The 21,721-nt window shown below is 37.2% G+C and overlaps 1 protein-coding gene across 6 annotated transcripts in view; it reads right to left on the minus strand.

Moving 5' to 3' along the window:
• The window catches only part of SGCE (sarcoglycan epsilon), a 64,684-nt gene that overhangs the window by 34,467 nt on the left and 8,496 nt on the right, over nt 1-21,721 (minus strand). For 2 of the 6 annotated variants that reach the window (XM_081147881.1, XM_081147882.1), the window contains exons 2-4: nt 14,767-14,874; nt 4,262-4,384; nt 2,294-2,451 (exon numbers count right to left, since the gene is read on the minus strand). In XM_081147881.1, coding sequence (XP_081004007.1) covers nt 2,294-2,451; nt 4,262-4,384; nt 14,767-14,874 — 389 coding nt within the window. The remainder of the gene's footprint in view (nt 1-2,293; nt 2,452-4,261; nt 4,385-14,766; nt 14,875-21,721) is intronic. The other 4 variants (XM_081147878.1, XM_081147877.1, XM_081147880.1 and 1 more) reach the window with 2 other exon arrangements.

Genomic DNA, 21,721 nt, shown 5'->3' on the forward strand with positions numbered 1-21,721 from the left:
TTTATCATGGCTCCTTTGGGGAATAGAAATTTACAAGTTTAATGTAGTAAAAATTTATCAATCTTTTCTCTTAATAAAAATACTTAGGTATTATTTAAGAAATCCTTCCCTAACCCAAACTCAGAAAGTTCTACATTTTCATGTAATAGCTTAAAATTTTGCTTTTCACATTTAAATCCTCAATCTAGATCTGACTTTTCTATTTCCTGTGAAGTAAGAATCTAATTTAATGTTTGCCACATGGCTAACCAATTCAATAAATAGACATCTTTTCCCCCAATGATCTATGGCACCATCTCTTCAGATATATACCATTGCCCCTTATGAGACAGATGTGATTGTTAATACCTTCAATATGTTGATGGGCTGTCTCTTCTGCCTAAGATAGCCTTCTTTCTATTTTGTGAAGTGAATTCCTATTTACCCTCTTACAGCTCTGCATCAAACAGCACCTTCTTATTATAACAGTTACGTCAGTGTTGGCTAAGTATGTATTTCCATTTCAGTGCTTCAACTCCTCGACTCACCTGTTATTCATCTTTCAATCACCAGCACCTATCATAATGCTTCGTACATGGTAGAGGCTCATAAAATGTCTGCATAATGACTATATTTCAATGAACATGAAATTTGAAATTAAAATATGGAGCAAATAAATTTTCATTTATTTTCTTAAGTAGAATTCATACTATAGTAATCTATTTCTTTTAAGTGTCTTAATTTTTAAATGTCTCAATTTTTCCACTAATTTGTACTGCTCTTTTTTTAGATAAAAGCTGAAACTGAAAACTGTGAAATGATATACACCAATGGAACAGAATTAAAAGCCCCAACACCACATGCACATGGGCAAATAATTTTTGACAAAGGAGCCAAAAACATACAATAGAGAAAAGAAAGCCTCTTCAATAAATGGTGCTGGGGGGGGGGAAAGCCGCATGCAGAAGAATGAAACTAGACTACAGTTTGTCCCCATATACAAAAATTAATTTGAAATGGATCAAAGACCTATAAGATATGAAACAGTAAATTACATAGAAGAAAAAACATAGGTACTAAACTTATGGACCTTGGTCTTAGAGAAGATTTTATGAATTTTACCCCAAAGACAAGGGAAGTAAAAGCAAAAATAAATGAATAAATTAATAGGACTACATCAAACTAAAAAGCTTCTGCACAGCAAAAGAAACCACCAACAAAACAAAAAGGCAACCAACTGAATGGAGGAAGATAGTTGCAAACAAGAGCTCTGAAAGGGGGTTAATATCCAAAATACATAAAGAACTCATACAACTCAACACCAAACACACACTCCAATTAAAAAATGGGCAGAGGACCTGAACAGATACTTCTCTCAAGAAGACATACAAATGGACAACAGAAATATGAAAAGATGTCCAATCTTACTAGCAATTAGGGAAACAAAAATCAAAACTACAATGAGATACCACCTTACACCTGTTAGAATGGGTATTAGCAACAAGACAGGCAATAGTGTTGGAGAGGTTGTGGGGAAAAAGCAACCCTCATTCATTGCCGGTGGGAATGTAAACTGGTACAGCCACTGTGGAAAACAGCATGGCGGTTCCTCAAAAAATTAAGAATAGAGTTACCATATGACCCAGAAATCACTCCTCTGGGTATCTACCCCAAAAAATTGAAAACATTTATTTGCAAAGATATATACACCCCTGTGTTCATTGCAGCACTATTCACGGTGGCCCAGACATGGAGACAACGAATGTGTCCTGCAATAGAGCAGTGGAGAAAGAAGATACGGTTCACATACACAATAAAATATACTGAGCCATAAGAAAAGGCGAGATACTGCCATTTGCAACAACATGGATGGCCCCTGAAAATATTATGCTAAGCAAAATAAGTCCGTCAGGAAAAGCGGAGAACCACATGATTTCACTCATTTGTGGGATATAAAACTGAAACTCATAGACACAGACGACAGTGTGGTGGTTGCCAGAGGGAAGGGGGGGGGTTGGTATACGGTGATGGAAGATGATTGGACTTTGGGTGGTGAGCACACAATGCAATATACAGATCATGTATCATCGAAATGTACACTTGAAACCTACCTAATCTTATTAACCAATATTACCCCAATAAATTTAATTTGAAAAAACTGTATAAATGAATAGAAAGGAATGGTACATTTCCAAACGTTATCTAATGTGTTTCCATGTATAAAATACTGAAAACCATTGCCATGTAATTTTAATTTCAACATTTGAAACTCGTATTACAAAAAAATATAATTTTGGCCATTCTAAGAAATTACCTCAATGATTGTTGGTTTCCCCACATTTTCGGCTGTTGGAGATCCATATAGGACTCCATCACTATACGGTGTCCTTTGGATATATCGAAGCCATCCAGGTCGGTCTGGATAACCCATTAAGTTTGTGTTAAATGTTATGGGATCATTACTAATCTCGCCTAGATAAGAAACACAGAGTTAAAATACAAGTCAGTTATTTTCACACATGTTGCTTTGGTAGTTTCAATCAAAATATTTCTGTCTAAATTTTTTTCTTACATTTGTAGCAAACTAAATACACATACACACAAAACCAAATCCATCTGGAAATTCAGATTAGGGCCCCACGAAAAGAAAAAATCCTTTTGGTTGTTTAGTTTAGAAATCTAATGTAACAAAGAAAGTAGATTCATACAACTTCAGGGGAAATTTTCTTTTCTTTTTCTTTTTTCTTATTTTGGTCACCAAGGAACAGGAAAATTCTACCAGTGAGACAGTTGTCTTTCAGAAAAATGTCCCAATCGTGTTGATGAGTTCATTCTCTTGAGAAGCCTTCCTTTCATGAAACTCTGGATACTATCAAACTAATCTTAGGGAATATCCCAAAATTATACAAGTATCATTAAAATGAAAATAATGTAATTTTAAAACAATGGAGGATGCATTGAGAAAGGTGTTACAAATCCAAAAGAACTGTAATAATGATATTTATTAATGATAATAATAATAGCATCATTTATTAGCACGTGGCTGGCCCTGTTACTGTGCCTAGACTCTACAGGCACTATTTCATCTGATTTTGAAACATACCTATAAAAGTAGTACTATCATTAACCCTAATCTTACTGATGACATATGCAAATTTCCATGTTAAGTAACTTCTTTATGGTCACGTTAAGTGCTAACACTAGAATTTAATCTTGGCTGAATTCAGAAACCATGCTCTTAAGTACATGTTTTCTTCTCAAGCATTACAGTTGCAGCTCAGAAGGTTTAGCTAAATAGTTTTACAAACATAGAATGCCACATTAAAAAAACATTTCTTGCCCGGCCGGGAGTGGCTCAGCGGTTGAGCATTGACCTAGGAGGCAGCCGATCAATGACTCTCTTGTCACTGATGTTTCTCTCTCTCTCTCTCCCTCTCCTTTCCTCTCTCTGAAATCAATAAAGATATACTTAAGAAAGACACACACAAAAAAAGCATTTCTTTACATAATTGATAAAAGACTACCCTTTATTCTAGAATGCTGTTGAGAACATGGTTAACTGTATTTTATGAGTGTTTTCAAGTACGCTTTTCATCATATAATCTACAAAAGTAATATTTATATTAATTCTGATATAATTTTCAGAAAATTCATTTTTGTTACTTAAGAATTATAATAATTTAATATATTTTCTCTTGCTAGCCTTTCTATCTCTTCATTAATTTCATACCATTTGTGACAATTTGACATAACATAATGTAAACCAATAGTGAATTAAATAAGACTTTGCAATTGGTATTACTTTAAGGGAAGCATTAATCTTCATTATATTATTATGAAGTTACAGAAAATGATTTCATATTATAAAAGCTTTCTTGAGAACTCTTTCATACCATATTTCATCCTATTCTACAACATATATATACTTTCCGAACAATCAATGTGCTACGTAAGATTCTAAGTTTTAATATGAAAAATCATAAATGTGCATCTGTAATTATTTCTATGCAAATATAGGTAGATCATTCGTCAGAAGCACAAAACTCAAGATTGGGAAACCAAACGTATGCTTTCTTCAAAATTCAAAAACGAATGATTTCCTTCTGTAAATAGATTTCTAACCTTATGATGGGAAATATCCTACAACCACTAATTTATCACATACCCACACCATTTCAAATAATGTTAAAAATATTTTATCATGTATCATCTAGATTATCCACACTGAACAAAAAGAAAAATTTAGTAAATTAACCACATTTTTTCCCCACTGAGGACATACCAGGTTTGGGGTAAGGTGGAAATTCTCCCTTAAAAGACTCTCTTTCCAAAACATGAACAAAGAGGACACCAGCAGAGGGGTACACATCGCGATCCGAGTGCACCTTGGAGAAGATGGTGTACACTGAAAATGAAGAGGAAAGATAGGAGACCAAAACAATGAGATCTGCTTTGGACAATCTGCTTGCACTGTAAAGAAGGGTTCCACTATGGAGACATTTCTGGGAAAACTGAAGCAACATGCAAGGTATTGTTAAGAAGTTTGTTTTAAAAGGAAGTGATTTTAGGACAAAACATCAAACAACTCTTTCAACGTGGCACGTTTAGAGACTTTTTAAATACTCTAACAAAATTAGGCACATTTTAATATTTTAAATTGTTATTAAATAATTAAGACATTCATAGCATCTTTTTGGTAATTTCTTTTTATTGAAATTACTACCAATGAAATACATTATAAGAACTGACCAACTATATAATTGCTACAGTTTCCCCCCCTTTTTTTCAAAGCAAAGTATAAAGAGTAATTTTTAAATGGTTAGAATCTATGTTCTATTAACTGTTTGCTAGACAACGCACATCAGAGTATATAATACCATCGATCTATGTAAGGTAACTTTCATATATAAAAATGCATCAACACTTTTTCTATGAGTGTTATTTCTCATATCTCCTAGAAGCGATTTATTCCATTTTACCTGATCTTGACATTTAATAATCCACACAATACAATCCTACATCCTAAATAACAATTACATAATAAAATCCAGTGCCAATAATTGCTTTAAGTGAAACAGGGCAGATTTCATGATCTAGTGGTTACTTAAGATATGTGATGGGAGTACATTAAAATGGCCAAATTGGTTTGATTGGTTTTCCGCCTATTGTTTTTCCTCTGATATCAGCATCTCCACCAACACATTACTGCCATTACCCTTGCCACCTCTACAATCTCTCTTGGTTTTCTATCTTCCTGTCTCACTAGTGACTGCAATTTTTAAACAGATAAACCCTATCAGGCCAGTTCTCCCTCTTAATCACTGGTGGGTTTGTAAATGTAGTAATTAACCTTAAGAACCCCAACGCTGCTCACTTGAGGCTCACAACTAAACTAAAAGCCCTGGAGAGCGAGATCAATGACAGTAAATTTTTCAGCATAGAAATAGGAACTCCCACAAAAATGTTTCTTTATCTGTGAAAACGTGTCCCTGCAGTTCTGTGGATGGCTGCCAAAAACATAAACTAAACTAAAATATTTGGCTTGTAGCTTCACGTATCCATAGCTTTACTACCAAACACACAACTTCAAAGGCCATGTAACAGAGGAAGGGAGCTGCAAGTTAGGTTCAGACCAGGTATGCAGGGAGACACGTTCTTTCCTGACTTGGTTCGTGCAGGTATTCCTAAGAGGCCTTCCCACGGCCTCTAGAGGACCCAGCTTCTACCCAGGAACAATTTTACTCACCGGTGGAAATGGTCCCATTCCAAAAAAACCGGGTGTAGGAATCATAGGAATACTGTGAGGGTAAGAATTTGAGATTTTTCAGCAGTTGGACTCCACAACACCTCCTGGGGTGCGAGGTGCTGTGGAGAATGCAGAGATGATGGAGACCCAGGCCCTGCCCCCCAGCAGTTCATCACGCGGTTTGGGAGACCAGCGCCCACCTAACTCGGTATGATTCCAGTGGAATAAGCTGCTCTGTCAATGCCTGGGAAGATGAGCAGCAACAGAGGCTAGAAAGATCTGGAAAAGATTTATGTAAGACGTAGGATTCAATATGGCTTTTAAGGTACTAGCACGATCGTGAAACTCAGAGATGGGGAACTCGGGCATTGCAGAGGCGAGTGCATGTACAGGATACAATTGTGTGATACCGTCCGTGGGGCTCCTTCAAGGAAGGGGAGTAAGCCAGTGACACTAGATCTTGGGGTGTATTTAAGGAAGGGGGAGAAACACAAAGAAGAGAGTCAAGTTATGGAAAGCTGTGAACTCCTGCTGAGCAGTTATTTCACTCTATGTAAAAAGGAGTTTACATCCAAAGCACAGGAATATTTTGAATAATCTAAAGGAATCTCTTCGGAGCTTATCTAATTTAGTCTTTCTAGAGATGTAAAAACACCTTGAAGTTCAGCACTGAATCTTATTTACCTTATTTTCTCAGCACCTAGAAGGTATCTGGCATATTTGAATAACTTTACCAACGCCTAGTGAATGGATGAACACATTCTAACACAAACCACTGCAGAGGTAAACACGGGTCTCATGTTTATGGACTAAATATATATAATATCCCATTTAAATTTAAATTTTGTCACACATTCTCATATGTGTGTAGCAGTTTATAGGTTACCTTCTTCCATTTACATTATTAATTACTAAGAGTTTCCCTTAGTTTTGGCTGCCATAGGTGGTAAAAACTAGCTTATGAGCAAAAAGAGAGGCCATTCTTATCAAATAATATTGAAATGATTCTATTTTCTGTATAGCCCTTGGCAGGTCCTGCAGTGGAACCGTGAAAGGGTAGCTGCTCCTGTGTAACACCTCACTTGGAGGACAGTACAGAACATCTACCTGGGTTCCTGCTGCCCTGAAGAGCATTCCTGCGATCTACAAGCCAAGCCGCAGTCCAGCGCGGCCCTCCTGGGTCTCACGGTGCCACGCGCATTTCTTTATTCATGTGTACTCCATCGCCTGTCTGCAATCTGCTGCACTGCTTGCCGGTCAGTTACCTTGGCAACTCCACAGTAGAGCCTGCTTCGCTTTAAATATATAGTATGCCATTTACTCTGAGAAAAACATGATACAGATGTGTGACACATCCATCATTCAGAAATGGAAAATGACTAAGCCACTGTGTTTTGTTTGTGAAAGTAATACTTCCTTTCGGTGGCATCAGTTTAAATGATGAGCACCCTCACAACATTTTAGAGAAGCACGCTTTCCCTTACCCTTTCTGGTTTGTTAACTTGCAAAGCAATAGCTCTTCAACAAAGGCTATCTGGGCAGTAGTTACACCTCACTTCCTTTTGAAAACAACAAGTGACACAGAGAATTGGAAGTTATAAGCTCTTATTCTAAACACGAGCTATATAAATAACACTGATAAGGTCTGCACCAACACCCACTTAGGCTGTTGTTAACAGTCAACATGTTGCACTGTCATATGTCTAGGCACTTACAAACAATAAGCTTGAAGCATATTGTTTTCCTTAACAGCTAGTCTTGGAAATCAAATTTAAATACTCTAAGAATCCACAGTGCTAAAATCTAATAATCTCTGAAATATACATTATACAGTGCCATGCTAATCGAGCTGAGGTCACAGGGTCTGGACTCTTTGTGTATCACATGGCTTTGCAAGGGTCTCCAGCTGCAAATCCATTACCCCTGCAAACACATGCCACTGAACACAAATGAAACTGGAAACCACTGTGTGGCTAAATCTGTGCAAATCTATCACCATTAATGGGAGAAACAATTAAACCAAAAGTCCAACTAACAGGGGGTCAAAAACATCATCTTCAAGCAGCAAGAGTAGCTAGATTTGCCAAGATTAGAAACTGAACACAAGTAGTTATAAATATCAAATTTTTTAAAAGAAAAAATTCATATTTGAGTTGAGAATAGCAAAAGGGTATTGGGGCATGGCTGGGGTAATTATTTCACCTTCCCTAAATGTAGCTTTAATGTCCTTGTTACCATGCAAGCAAGATCTTTTCACAAAACTGTTTTCGCCATATTCGTCATAAAGTGTAGAAACTGCGGACTGTATCAACAATATATATTATGTTGCAGCAGAGAGCCAAGAACCAAGTAACTGACAATGATGGCAACAGCAATAAAGTGGGACCTCATCCTAGCTAAAGAGCATCCTGTCTTCTTTTATTAGTCCATTTGACATTTTCTCCCTAAGGGAGCAACATCGTAACGAAAATATGAGTGTGCTTATTTAAATTACTTAAAAACAAAAGAAAATTTGGATGTATTTAGTAATCATTTTGAAAGGATTATGGTAGTTCATTGCTAAGGAATCTATAGCACATAACTTCATAATTATTACAATGATTATTTTTAATGTCACACAGGCACGTGCAAAATCCCTTCTCTACAAAAAGTCCAGAAAACACTTACCTTTTTTCTGTATCACCAAGAACAAGTACATGGCTATAGAGAGAGACTAGCTGCTGAGTCCCAGTTAAATTTAAATCTTAAAGCTGTCTTGCCTCTGAAATCTTTAAGAAAGTCATAAAGATTCACGTCGGGGGGACCTTTATTAGGTACCTATTATGTGTCTCTCTCATTGATACTTTAGCAAAACAAATTAATCACTTCAAAGGGTCCACTTATATCATCAATTACTAATCTGTATGGTTTAAGAGAATATTATAAAATCTTAATTGCCAGGAACCCCAGGAAAGAAACATGTGAGAGGGCCGAGTTTTCTAACGCACTCCGCGGTGGATCCTTTTTCCTGATGGGTGAAGGCCGTCGTTTGGCACCTCAATTATTGCCCTCTGTTCCATTATACAGTGACACCCTTATGGACTCTTTGGTTGCTTTGTCATTTACTGATCACACTAGCGCTGGCGGGTCCCCGGCAGCTAATGCTTTTTACGGCTGCGTGTTTTATAGATTTTCTGTTTTCTCATCTGAGGACAAGTTGTCAGCTGTCATTTCCCATTGCATCAGTATGTGTCCTATATCAGCTTCTTTAGCCTTCTCATTTGCCGCTATTCATCTGCTGCAGGTTCAGAAACCAGGCTTCCAGATGAGGTGGGAACAGCTCTGAACCGCCGTAGCGCGCGCTCTGCTCAGCGTGAGAAGCGGGAGCCTGTTTGCAGCATCTACTGTGGCCCCCTGAGGCCCTTGGGGGGCATATACCCTGGTTCTTAGCTGACGCAGGATGCTTCTCAACAGATGATCTTACTACAGTTGGGATGTAGGCATTACTTGTGGAGATGGCAGCGTAAGCTCCACGTATTAAATGCATTCAGAAGGAAGTATGCCCTAGGAAGTCTCAATTCAATCCATCTGTTGCGTAAACATGAACTGTCAAATCAAAATGAATGAATTTAATGTGCTGTGTAAAATAACTTCTTACATATTTGATGTGTGGGGAATATAATGCATCATTTAAACAAAGAGATCTATTGATCAAGTGATCTATTACCTTTAGCAATAGCTAAATCAGCCTAAGAATATTATAACACACTATAATTAATAATGTATTAATAAACTAAAGTCTGTTTTTAAAAGCATTTCAATTTTGTTAATTTCTCTCTCATGTTCCAAGAGGTTTAAGATGTAAGTTAATCATTGGGAAGCAGGACAAGGGTGGTTTATGAGAGCAAATTACTTAAATAACATAGTGGATATGTCCCAAATGTTTACAGTATTGTCTTAATAGTAAGGATTACCTGGGGGGGGGGGGGCGGAATTCGGAGAAGAATAATGAAGAAGATTTTTAAATATGTTTAAAATACAAAGATAATGCTGAATAGCCACTTATCTGGTACAGCTTTTAAAATAAACTTTTGCCTAAGCAACCAGACATCTCAATTTCTCAAAATCCTATTTACAGAAGAGACACCAACCCCAGGCAAAAGTTAAGAATTGGAATATTTTTTAAAAAGAAAGTTATACCCAAAATACAATTGTTAAACTTACTTAACTATACAATCATCCCTGATACTTAAAAATTGTAAGTGCTGACGAGAAATATAAGGCTTGTCTTATATTTTATAGTTTTAACAGTGAAAAGTTCTGTATGTGTCTCAGAGCCCCTGTATACACAGCACTCCAAGAAGCTGCTATTAATTCATCGGAATTGATTATAAGAGATGAATCCATTTGCTATCTCTGCATCAGGACAACTCATTTCAGGGTTTACAGAGGCTGACATGTTTACGGTTTCCTTCCTAATTTACTTTTTAATGTGTTATTTCTGTAGTCAAATTGAAATTTAATTACTACATCAAATAATTGCTGTAGAAAAGTATTTTGAGACACATCAATATCCAGCCAGGTACACAACCTGTTTTGCTTTTTTCCCTAAGATTTACCTTGTGTTTTATCAATCCAGCTTTTAAAATTGTGGCTTTGAAACAAAAGCTTTTCCCAGCAGTCAGCTCTTTACCTTGGACTTTACTCAACATCAAAGTGCTGCAGGCCACTCATTGGGGGGGGGGGGGGCCTGTCAGCTATTGTTTTCTTTTTTGTTGTTGACACTATTACAGATGCCCCTCATTTTTCCCCCTTTACCGACCTCCACACAGCCCCTGACCTTAGTCACAGATAGCCCATGCCTCAGCTGTAAGAATTCATCACAGGGAAGGCATTGAACTGCCTTTAAAATTTTCATTCTTCTAAGAGATATGGTCAGTTTCCTTTACATGAGGCAGAAGAGAAACCACTACTTGGGTCTTTTTCTACAAAAAACAGAGGGTTTCTTGATACCCCCCCCCCCCATCCCCGACTGAAACCACTTACCGAAACCATTTTTCCAAACTGGAGTTAAATATCTTGATTTTTCATGTAATAATAGCATGTTTGTTTTGCTGTTTTGTTTTTTCTTAAATGTCAGTTGGAAAGTGGTTGCAAATCACTATGAATGGGTGATCAATAAACTTAGTCTCAGAACAGTGCAGTTGAAAAGGGCTTTAGATGTCATCCTGCCTGGCCATGCTTAAATATCTTTCCCTACCAAGAGACAGATCATAGCATTACTTCCTACTGGGGTTTGGCCACAGCATTCTACTTAACTCAGAATTCCTGACAGATACCACCAACTGGAATTGCCATGCACTTGCTCTCCTGGAGAGTTCAGTCTTTCATTTTATAGATAACAAAATTAAAAGCAGCAAGACGGACAGATTCAAGGCTAGTGGACTAGTAAGAGGAAGAGCCAGGACTTGAATCCAGGTAATCAAGCCTTTTGTTTGAAAACATAAGGTAATACATTTGGTGGCTGTATTACTACAACCCATTACAGTAAGCTAATTATGTTGCGTAACACCTTAACTTTTTAAATTATCTCTTTTGTTTTTCTGACGGGTCAGAATTTGACCAGATAATCCAAGTTCATTCTATTATTTCATGAAGTTATCATAATTACACTGAACCACTGAAAAAAGTGAGCTGACAATAACAATTTCAAGAAACAAACCTAAGTTTCTTTTGTTTAAAGAAAAAAACACACGTGGTGTTTAGAAGGAGACATTTCAGCCCTCATAACCAGAGTCTAGGAAAAGAAACTCACATCTCAGGTAGATAGTCTTTTGAAGTCCTGGAAAGTGGTGATCCTTCCTCCTGGCCTTGCCACCTTTCCAAGGCAAAGAAGAATACATCTTAAGCCCTAAGAGCACTTCCTGCTCCTCTCCAACAAAAGAGGGGGGGAAAGTCATCTAGAGAGATATTTCTGTCTGCAAGCCATGCAGTCCCTTGACTGTCAGTAAGCTAAGGAGGAGCCTCATTTAAGATGGCAATAGAGAATTCTACCAAACTATGTGAAGCACATATTACTTCATTCCATGAATGTCCAATTACAGGTTAGCATTTAAGGTGAAAATAATTAGGAAATCAGCACATGATCATTTTGATTTTCTCTGTTTCTTAGGAAGAAAAGCAATGAAAAGTTTATCAGTAAATCTAAGGCTAATCCATTTTAGAACATGAGTTGTCCTAAGTAAAAAAGGAGAATCTGCCCAGCCGAGTGTGGCTCAGTGGTTGAGCATCGACCTAGGATCCAGGAGATCGGGGTTCGATTCCTGGTCAGGGCACATGCCCGGGTTGCAGGCTCAATCCCCAGTGGGAGGTGTGCAGGAGGGAGTCGATCAATGACTCTCTCATCATTGATGTTTCTATCTCTCTCTCTCCCTCTCCCTTCCTCTCTCTGAAATCATTAAAAGATATATTTAAAAAAAAAAAAAAGTTTAAAAAAAAAAGAATCAGAAAGGAGAATTTGAAGATGTTTATCTAAGTGAAGCATACAAATGAGTAATGCAAAGGCTTATTCCTTTTTATTTAAATTTTTCCAAGGGTAAACTGTAAGTTCCTCTACCCCCATCCCAGGAAAACGAAAGGGGACCCATATTTAGAGTATTCTTTCTGATTTTTGCATCTACTTCATGTGTATCAAAGTAGAATGACGCCAAAAGTGTTGGTCTGAGACATTTAAATTCCTCAAAATCCTATTTACTGATAAGGCACCACCCCGATGCTAAAATGAAGAATTGGAACGTTATTTAAAAAGAAAGTTACACAACAAATATGATTGCTAAACTTATTTTCCTATTTACATGCTCTTATAATCTTTTGTGTTCTCTTAAAGTTGTCAAAAACAGATGACTGGGACCCATGGTCAAGAACATATCGCAGAACATCTGATAGATCTGAGAGAGCATTTAAAATGCCCTTGCTGTATAGTACAGGAAACAATTCTGTTGACACAGTTCATGAACCTTATTATTCTCTGTATAAGATATCTGATAATACAAAACCATGATGATATAATTTAAAATGGACAAGGAGACCAGATAGGAAGCAGCAGCTAAAGAGTGAGTTCGAGAGAAACTGAGGAAATAACAGAATGTGGTAACCTGAACTGGTTACCTCCATAGGTTCAAGGTGTGTTGACCATTTCTATTTTGAAAAGCACAGTTCTTGCTCAGGTCCCAAGGAGAAAATCAGTTTGAGGTCCAATGGCAGCATGAAGTTTGAAACAGGAAGAGGCAAGTACCTCTGTACGTAAAGGTCTTGGAATAGTGCATTTCGCTAAGAAGAGCACCATAGCAGATAACTCAACTGGGTTCAACAGCTGCTTAGAGAGTACCTTTCTGGAAAATCAAACAGGAAATGGAGCGACATGGTCAAAGACGACAGAAGTTCTAGGGATCAATGTACAAAAAGAAGAAGTTGAAGAAAAAAAAATCATAACTGCAATTTAGGATAAAATGGTATCCAGTCCAGAGGAAGAGTCTTTGGGGATCTTGAGTGGGCAAGAGAATCAGGGCAGGTCCCAAGTCCCTGGGAGATGACAGAGCAGAAGCACCTTGCAGATGGCAACATTGAGGGCTATCTGATGACCAGGACTAGAAAGTTTAGAAAACAAGAAGAGTGAATGTGCCAAAGAAGCTGAAGACCCTCAGTTTGATTAAGGAATCAGCCAGATAAGGGGAGTCAGGGATGATTTCCTTAAAGAAACGAGGGAGAATTCATGGGAATATCTAAGGAAGGTCTAACGAACAGACTATGATGTGATGGGTTTAGGTCCTGGGACAAGTGTGACTGTATTTTAAAACAAATTTGTGACCTTTTCATGGGAAGTTACTATTATAAAACTATATTATCGATATTAGAAATGGAAATTACTTAAAAATGCAAAGGTGTTTGTGGGTTTGTTTCAAAGAAGCAGGGTAGGAGTCGTTGGAAACTTTTGTCTTACTATGAAAAAATCTGGGGATAGAAGATTCCAGTGGAGGAATAATTTGGTACTAGCTGGAAAAAAGTTAGTGACCCCAACTTGAGGGATGTATGAAAAAATAAGCCAGGAATCACTCCTCCAAGGTACCCAGGTTTTATTTGGCAGTAAGGCCATTTTAGCTCATAAAATTACTTTTCTTTTCAAAATATTTTTAAATTGTTGTTTTTATAGACACTTTGGTTGCCCCAAAGTTACTAATTTTCATGACCATATGTAGTCAAAATTGTGTGTGTGCGTCCGTGCGTGTGTGTGTGTGTGTGTGTGTGTGGTGAGGAGTGCTGTGTAAGAGGGATCATAAAGACAAATAATCAAAAAATACAGTATTAACTGAAAACTCAAATAATGATGGATATTTTGAAAACAACTAATATTTTGGTTATTTAGTAAGTCTTTTTTCTCCCTGATGAAATACAATATTTCAAGGTATACTGCTAATGGACACATTTATACATATAAAAGAAAAAATCAGAAGGAACAATAAATCATTCAAGAGTCAGGTCATCGTTCCAATACAAAACAAATGCCATCTAATTATTTAACAGCAAAACATATCAATGAGGTTTTGCACAAAAACCATTTGAAAAATCATCCACAATTAGACAAAACATTTTATGACCATTTTCCTAAGGTTATATAAGTACTGCTTTAAAATGATTTATGTTAAATGTACTCCTTAATGTTTCTCAATATTATAAGTAAATGGTTATAATAACCACACTGGGACAATTTTTATAAGTGGCAAGTCAGTGACTGGATAAGGGGCAACAATAGGTTAAAAACATAAGAATTATTTTTAGTTAAAAAAAAAAAAGGCATCACTATAGCAAAGGAAAAACACTTGGAAAATAATGGATTAAGAACATAGGGAATCAGAAGTTTTAGAAGATTAGGAAAACAAATTTTAATTTTTTTCAGATTGACTTAAAAAAAAAAATCCACATATGACTGTAAAAGGAAAAGGAACACTGGAAGCAGACACTTAATTGACTCCTCAAAGGGGTTTAGATTTACAGCCTAAACTCACCATGATTCTTCCCAGCAGCCATTTTTCTGCTGATAATAAAGCTGTTGGCCTGTTTGGTCTTCCAGTTAACTGTTCCATTTATGCCATCAGCACAGCTTAATAAAAAAGCTTTTCAGAATAAAACAAATGCACAAAAAATGACATTAATGTTAAATTAAAATGACTCTCATAGATCACCTACTATTTATTGGGATCAGATTCTTTCCAGCCCAGCTATCTGTTTAATTCCATTCAATAAATATTTGTTGCATGTCAATACAAGAAATATATGGTGACAACAGGTAAATAAGACACAGTTCCTGCCCCCCAAGGAGCTTACAATCTACAGGGATTTATAATTCATGTACAGAAACATATGCGTAATATATAATATAGTATATATATAATAACTGCACATAAATACACAATGGTAGAAAGCATAGGGCTACGAAAACACTGAGGGGGAAGCAATTATCTTTGGCCAGGAATGTTCCGATAAGTTTAAGTGTCTTCTAAATTCACAGTTGAGTTTTGGAAACATTACTCTGGCAGCAATGAAAAGAACTGGGGTCAGGGGATACTAAATAGGGGGCTATCGCTGGAGTGCCGAGCAGCAGTCAGCCCATAAAGCAGGGCCAGTTACAAGGCATCATGGAGATAATACTGACAATACTTTTCAAACTGCTGGATGTGGGCTAAAAGGAGGATAGGATCAAAGATGACTGAATTTTTGATCGAGAATGAAAGAACAGTAACCTATTAGGAAGAAAAAAGAAGTTGGTTTGAGGATAAAGATAATAAATTTAATTTGAAATATGTTAAATTTGGGGTACCGGTTAGATATCCAGGGGAAACCTTCCACGAGGAAGATGGAAATAGAGCTCCAGTTCACAGGAGAATCGAATGGGGATTCAGATGCAGCTTTGAGGCTCATCCCCAGAGAGATGATTGCTGAAGCCAAAGCCCCAGTGCAGCTCCTTAAAGAGATCGTGCGTTAGGCCCAGGTAACACGCGTTAGGCCCTCGTGTACAAAGTGATCTGGAGAAGATACACATTCATGCCCTTGACCTACCTGTCTATCCCATCATACAAACTACCAATCTTACCGCTGACTTTCCCATTTTTCATCCTTACCTTTCAGACTTGATATTTGGGCACCATTTCCTAACTACAACATTGGGTCTCCCTTCCCCTGGCATCTCAAGCATGTTTCCTCTGGGTTCAGTCCAAGAATCCCTCAGGGCATACCCCATAGTTTGGTCCTAGCTCCTGGACTGAAATACAGCAAGAACAGATGCACAAAAGTGGGAGGTACAGGAAAGGTAGAAGAACATGTTAATAAATGCATTTACACAGCAAAAGCAGAGAATGATTCAGCAAAGAAATAAGAGACAGGCGGCCACAGAGGTTGGACAGCTGAGCTTGAAGTGTCACGTATGTCAAAGGAAGAGATGTCAAGAAGGAAAGTGTGATCAGCATCCTCAAATACTGCAAAAAGGTCAGAGGATGAGAGCTTAGAAAAGACTACATGGAAAATAAGAAGTTACTAGTGACTCCTTTAAAGTGGAGTTCCAATACAGTGGTAAGTGTAAGAAGCCAAACTGCAAAAGGTCAAGATGCAGAGGCAGCAAATACAGTTAATCTCTCAAGAACATTGGCCGGAATAGAGAAGCAAAGAGAGAAAATGCCATGGTTCACTGAAGTGCAGCATGTGGAGAGAAGCGCTGGTTATTTTAGTGTGGGCAAACAGATTTTGTCCATAAGGTAGGGAAACGACATAGAGACCGAAGAGACAGAAAGAGACGGAGCATAAAGAAAAGGAGCATAACTGATGAGACACAATCCAAGAAACACTGGAATGGGCGGGACCAAGCATACACAAGCACAGAAAATACTTCAGGAATCAGAGAGCAAGGATGAGTAGAGACAGAAACATTTGCTGGGGTATAGGAATCCTAATGTTGAAAGGGCTCCTTGTCTTAGTAAATCAGAGATGAAATGTGCATTTCTTTTTCAAACTGAACTTTAAGTAAAATTCTGAACTTATACTAAATTATGAGACATACCAAGTTACCTTCCAAAATGAAAAAGAAAATGCAATTCATAACCCAAGTTATTAATCATAAGCAAGCAAAACCTCAGGCGATCATTTCAGTGATAGCTGGGAGTAGAAATCAAAGGCCCTAGCACCCCAAGCAAATAAACGACTTGGTTGGTATTCAATTTTTAAAATATGTAAACCTAAATGTACTAATTTTACATCTACTAAAAGGTCAATCTTATGGCTGATTTGGCTAATAAATGGTTGACTCACTTAATGACTGAAATTACGTCCTTTTAAATCTACATAAAAATACAGTAATCATTTCCTAAATAATTTAAGCTACAATAGTGTCAGAAATGTTCATAGACTCTTGTGGAAAAATATCCTACTCCCAGGGTTATGCTGGTTATATAAGAATCACCTGGGCAGCTCTCTAAAAATGCATATTCACACGTACCCCCCAAAAAACATAATAAAAACATTTGAAAACACATATTCATGGCTTTACCATGGAAAGTCTAAGTAGTTGGGTTACACAATTTCATCAGGTGAATCTCACAAATCTGAACTCTAGAAGACAGAGAGAAGAGCTGTAGATCCCAAGGGTTATATAGGATATTCAGCGGAGTCACATTATCTCCCCCAAATGCAGGGCTGACCTTAGAACTGAGAATCTCACCCACTCCTACCTCCAACTGGCCCACAGGGGCAGCCAGTTTGCAAGAACGTGTAAGTCACTGCTGGACAGTGGGAAGTCCCAACCTAGGAAGGCAGGAAGCAGCTGGCCAGATTCTTCCCTACAATCTTCCAAAGAGCAATGACAAGCAACAGTTAGATATAAATCTATCACATCACCTGGTCCTGAGCAAGGTGCTTTCATGTATATTGTCTAGTTTAATCCTTGCATTACCAACCGAATGTATTAACATGACTGAAGATTACAGAGGCTTGATCTCAAACGAGCATGGAGTAAATCCTGCAGGCAAGCAGGATTCTTTAGAATTCTCCACTTTTCCATGGATTGGAGAGTTACCATAAAGAAACAATACTTTGAGTGTCCAGACAGCACTCCTTTTGTTCCTTCCTTTATTCTCTAGCCCAGTGCTTCTCAGACTATGCTGTGCATAAAAATTACTGTTCAGAGCCACACACACAAAATTGCACATATTGTACTTTAAGGGCAATTTAAAGAAATTACTAGAATAACTCCATAAGATGTTTTGTTTTACACTCTGGCTTTTAGAACCTGACTAACCCAGCATAAGACTTAACACTACTCTGCATCCCTGTCTTGCCAAGTGAACCAACGTATTGCTTCATACTTTCCAGGTCCTATATAAGGGCAGTCTAGTTGACTTTTACAGGATTCAAAATACAAATCTGATTGGAGCCTCAACTGTTATAAAATAGAGGCAGGGTGAAATAGTTTAAACACAATGCACAGATTGCTTTGAGCACGTCCATTGTTTAAAAGTTCATATTGATCCATCTAAATTCCTACTTTGACCACAGAAGACCACAGCCCAATAAATCTAAACAAAAAGACAACTTTTCATGGTTCTACTCACCAGGCAATGCCACTAAAGGCAAGACAGAATGCCATGGATGGTGTCTCTGCTTAAACACTCAAGTCCCATAGCTTGAGGGGAAAATCTCAATAACATGAAAATAACTATTTGTTTTTAATGGTGTGGATCCACTCCACTAACTTCTTGTACAAAAAAGTTACTCCAGTCTGCACATTGACAAATGCAGAATACTCACTGGGAAAAGCTAGTACTTTAAAGTTTGATTTTCATTAGAAAAGGACCATAGCTTTTTTTTTTTCCTGTGAGGACAAATTTCCTTAGTTAGGATGGGAAAATATGACTTAATTTTTTAAACTATTCTACATATAACTTTTCAAAATTAATTCTAATGTGTGAAAAATAGGCCAACCTGTATAGACTGTTTATTGGACTCTTTTCAAAGATAATGGACCATTCTCAGAAATCTTGAAAGGAAGTCCACTGTGCTCACAAGTTCAGGGTAATCTATGTTACAATTGTACCTGTATGTGAGTTTTGCTCTAATTCATAAACACAAAAGCAAAGAATTACATGCATATTGCGCTTACACAGCCCCAACTAAAAAGACATTCACAAAATTAGCTGGCATATCATTATACAATTTATTCAATTCCTTAATGCTCCCTCTGAAAAATCATCAAAGTCAGAATTAATCCAAAGGTGAATGGCATGCCCTTAAATTCCCTAGAAACCATACAATACTTAAAGTTTGTCTTAAAATTCCATGATTCATTCTGAGTCTTGTAGCAGCACGACTGCATTTCATCTGGCCTGGGGCAAGCACTCTCTCAAGAGACAGTCCTCTTTCCCAAACCTGAATAATTTGCTGACTGGGGGAGGAGGAGTCTGCTACTTAATAAAGGCAATTGAAGAGTGAATAGTGACTGATTGCTGATGAGCTAATCAGAATGTCAAGGGATAGAAATAATAAATAATAACTTACTCCAACATCACTGTCTTGTCCAAGTAAACAGCAGGATATACCAAATGGAATTTAATCTGATTAACACACCTTAGAATCAAGGTGAGTCCACTGTTTCATCTCTATTCATATTTTACTGGAAGGGGACACAGACTTTGCTTTCATAAACTGCACATATAGCTCACACCCTATATCCCTTCTTCCCTTCTCTCAAGATTTCGTATGTCACTATGTCCCTCCCTTGCCTCTACATTTTCTCTTCCCTTCCTTTATGCAACTATCAATAACACTTTTTAAATTGTCTCATATTGTTTTTATATTTTTCTCTCCCATAAAACATTAGTTGACATTATGTGCTACCACATTTTGAGTGCTATGTTGCACTCCACTAAGGGTTCTATACATATTAACTAATTTAACCTTATGTTAGCTTTGTAAAGTAAGCATTTATCAGTTCCACTTTGCAATGAAGATAAGAAGTGTTAGGAAACGATGTAGCTTATCCCAGGCCATGCGTTTAGTAAGTGACACGGTTGGATTTTTGAACCCATTTCTTGACTGACTACAAAGTCCATGTCATCTACTCATCGACACAACCCTCATATGGTTAAATGCAAAAGTTGAAAACTATATACTTTAATGTAATTTGAGATATTATTACTATTATTATCACTACTAGCAGCTCATCTTCAATTTATTTTTCTTTCCAGAAAAAATAAGTTTCCCCTGACTGCTGGATTAGAAATAGCTAGCAAGGAGGCAATGCCCGTGGAGATTAATCCCATGCACTAACACACACCACACCGTACACATACACACACACCTCGTTAAAAGAAGACAGTGAAAACATTAGTTGGAACCTACGGAGAAAAAGGGATATGCTGAGGAGGACTATCCACCCCAATCTCAGAAAGGAGTCAGGAAAAGATGTTCCTCAGAGAAGTGCAATGGCAAGACTTTAAACCCAGAAGGCCAGAGTAAGAAGCCTCCAAACTTTGTTAAAACAGAAAAGCCTGGCAAGGCATGACATAGTAATTATTTAATACAATTAAAAGTTATTAGAATTTTATAATTCTAGCACAAGCTAGGTAAGACACCAGGCTTCAGAGTGAAAAAAGATGGGAGTAGGGAAAAGTAGTGTTTAACACCAGAGTCTCTGGAGACAGAGTGTCTGGGTTCAATCCTAATTTTTGTCCACTGGAAAAGTTATTCAGTGTCTCTGTACCTCAGTTTCCTCACCCGGTAGGGACAGAACAGTGCCCACTTCCTAGAGACATTGTGAGTTTTAAATGAGATAATACATTTAAAACCCTTAAAGGAGTGCTTAACACATAATTATGTTCTCAAAAACTGAATTATCATTTTTAATCTTCAAATACGAAGAAAAGTTTAATTTCTTTCTATGTGATTTTTTTTTAAATAGATGTTCAAATGAAAAATCTTACTGTTACTATAGTTGGTATTATAAAATATAGCACTCTCTTTTTTTTCTCATGGACATAAGACACATGAAAAATGATAATGTTTTTAAGGCAGCTTGTAGTAAACACTCTGAGCACTTACCTTTGCTCAGAGCAAAGCAACAGCTATAGGCTCCTACCCTCCCAAACTCCACATGGCCTCTCGCAAGGCTAAGAAAATGGCATTTTAACAAGTCTTAATTCAGCACTGACTAAGGAATACCGGTTGAGAGCAGCAGTTTAACCCTTCTGAGGAAAGCCAGGAGCAGTAAGAAGCGAGTTATACTGATATCTGTACCTTCTGATTCTCATCAACTCAGGTTTGTTCTGAGAAAATAATGCAACAAAAGCAAAACCGTATGAGCACGATATTCAACTTTGCATTACACATATGAAAACTGAAGGGGGGAAATTAGTCAATTAAAGAAGTAGTGTTGGTTTAATAGAAGAGTTCATGGCAAAACGGGGGTTATCCACTTCTCTTGGTAGTTTTACTCTTTTGCTCAAATAGCTCAGCCAAGGCATATGCAGTGTTGCTGGGTTTCCACTGCCCAGAAACAGCACTATCTGTATTTTATCTCGGAAATATTAGATGAGTAAGGAGCACCAGTAGGATCCATAACAAAAGGGAAACAGAATATATGCGGTCATTATATAAACCATTACTATTTACTGTCTTCCTTTGCAAAATGCTGGACTGTTTTGAAATTAATAAAATTAGTGAAAGGCAGACTACAAAACAGTACGTAGGCTATGTGAGATCTGGTGTAAGACTAAAAGGCAAAGTGTCAGAGCTACTGGGTTAGGGAAGTAAAACTGTAGGGGGAAAAAACTGTCCAAAATAAAAAATATAATAATGCTTACAAGATTTTCCAATTAAGAAAACTCTGAAAGAAACATACTCTCATGAAATTGTCATGAATTTTCCTTTCTTTAGAAGCCATATATTCTCATTGTAATTCATTCAAATAGTACAACCGGC

This window comes from Miniopterus schreibersii (assembly GCF_964146895.1).
Source record: "Miniopterus schreibersii genome assembly, chromosome: 9".
NCBI classification, from domain to species: Eukaryota; Metazoa; Chordata; class Mammalia; order Chiroptera; family Miniopteridae; genus Miniopterus; species Miniopterus schreibersii.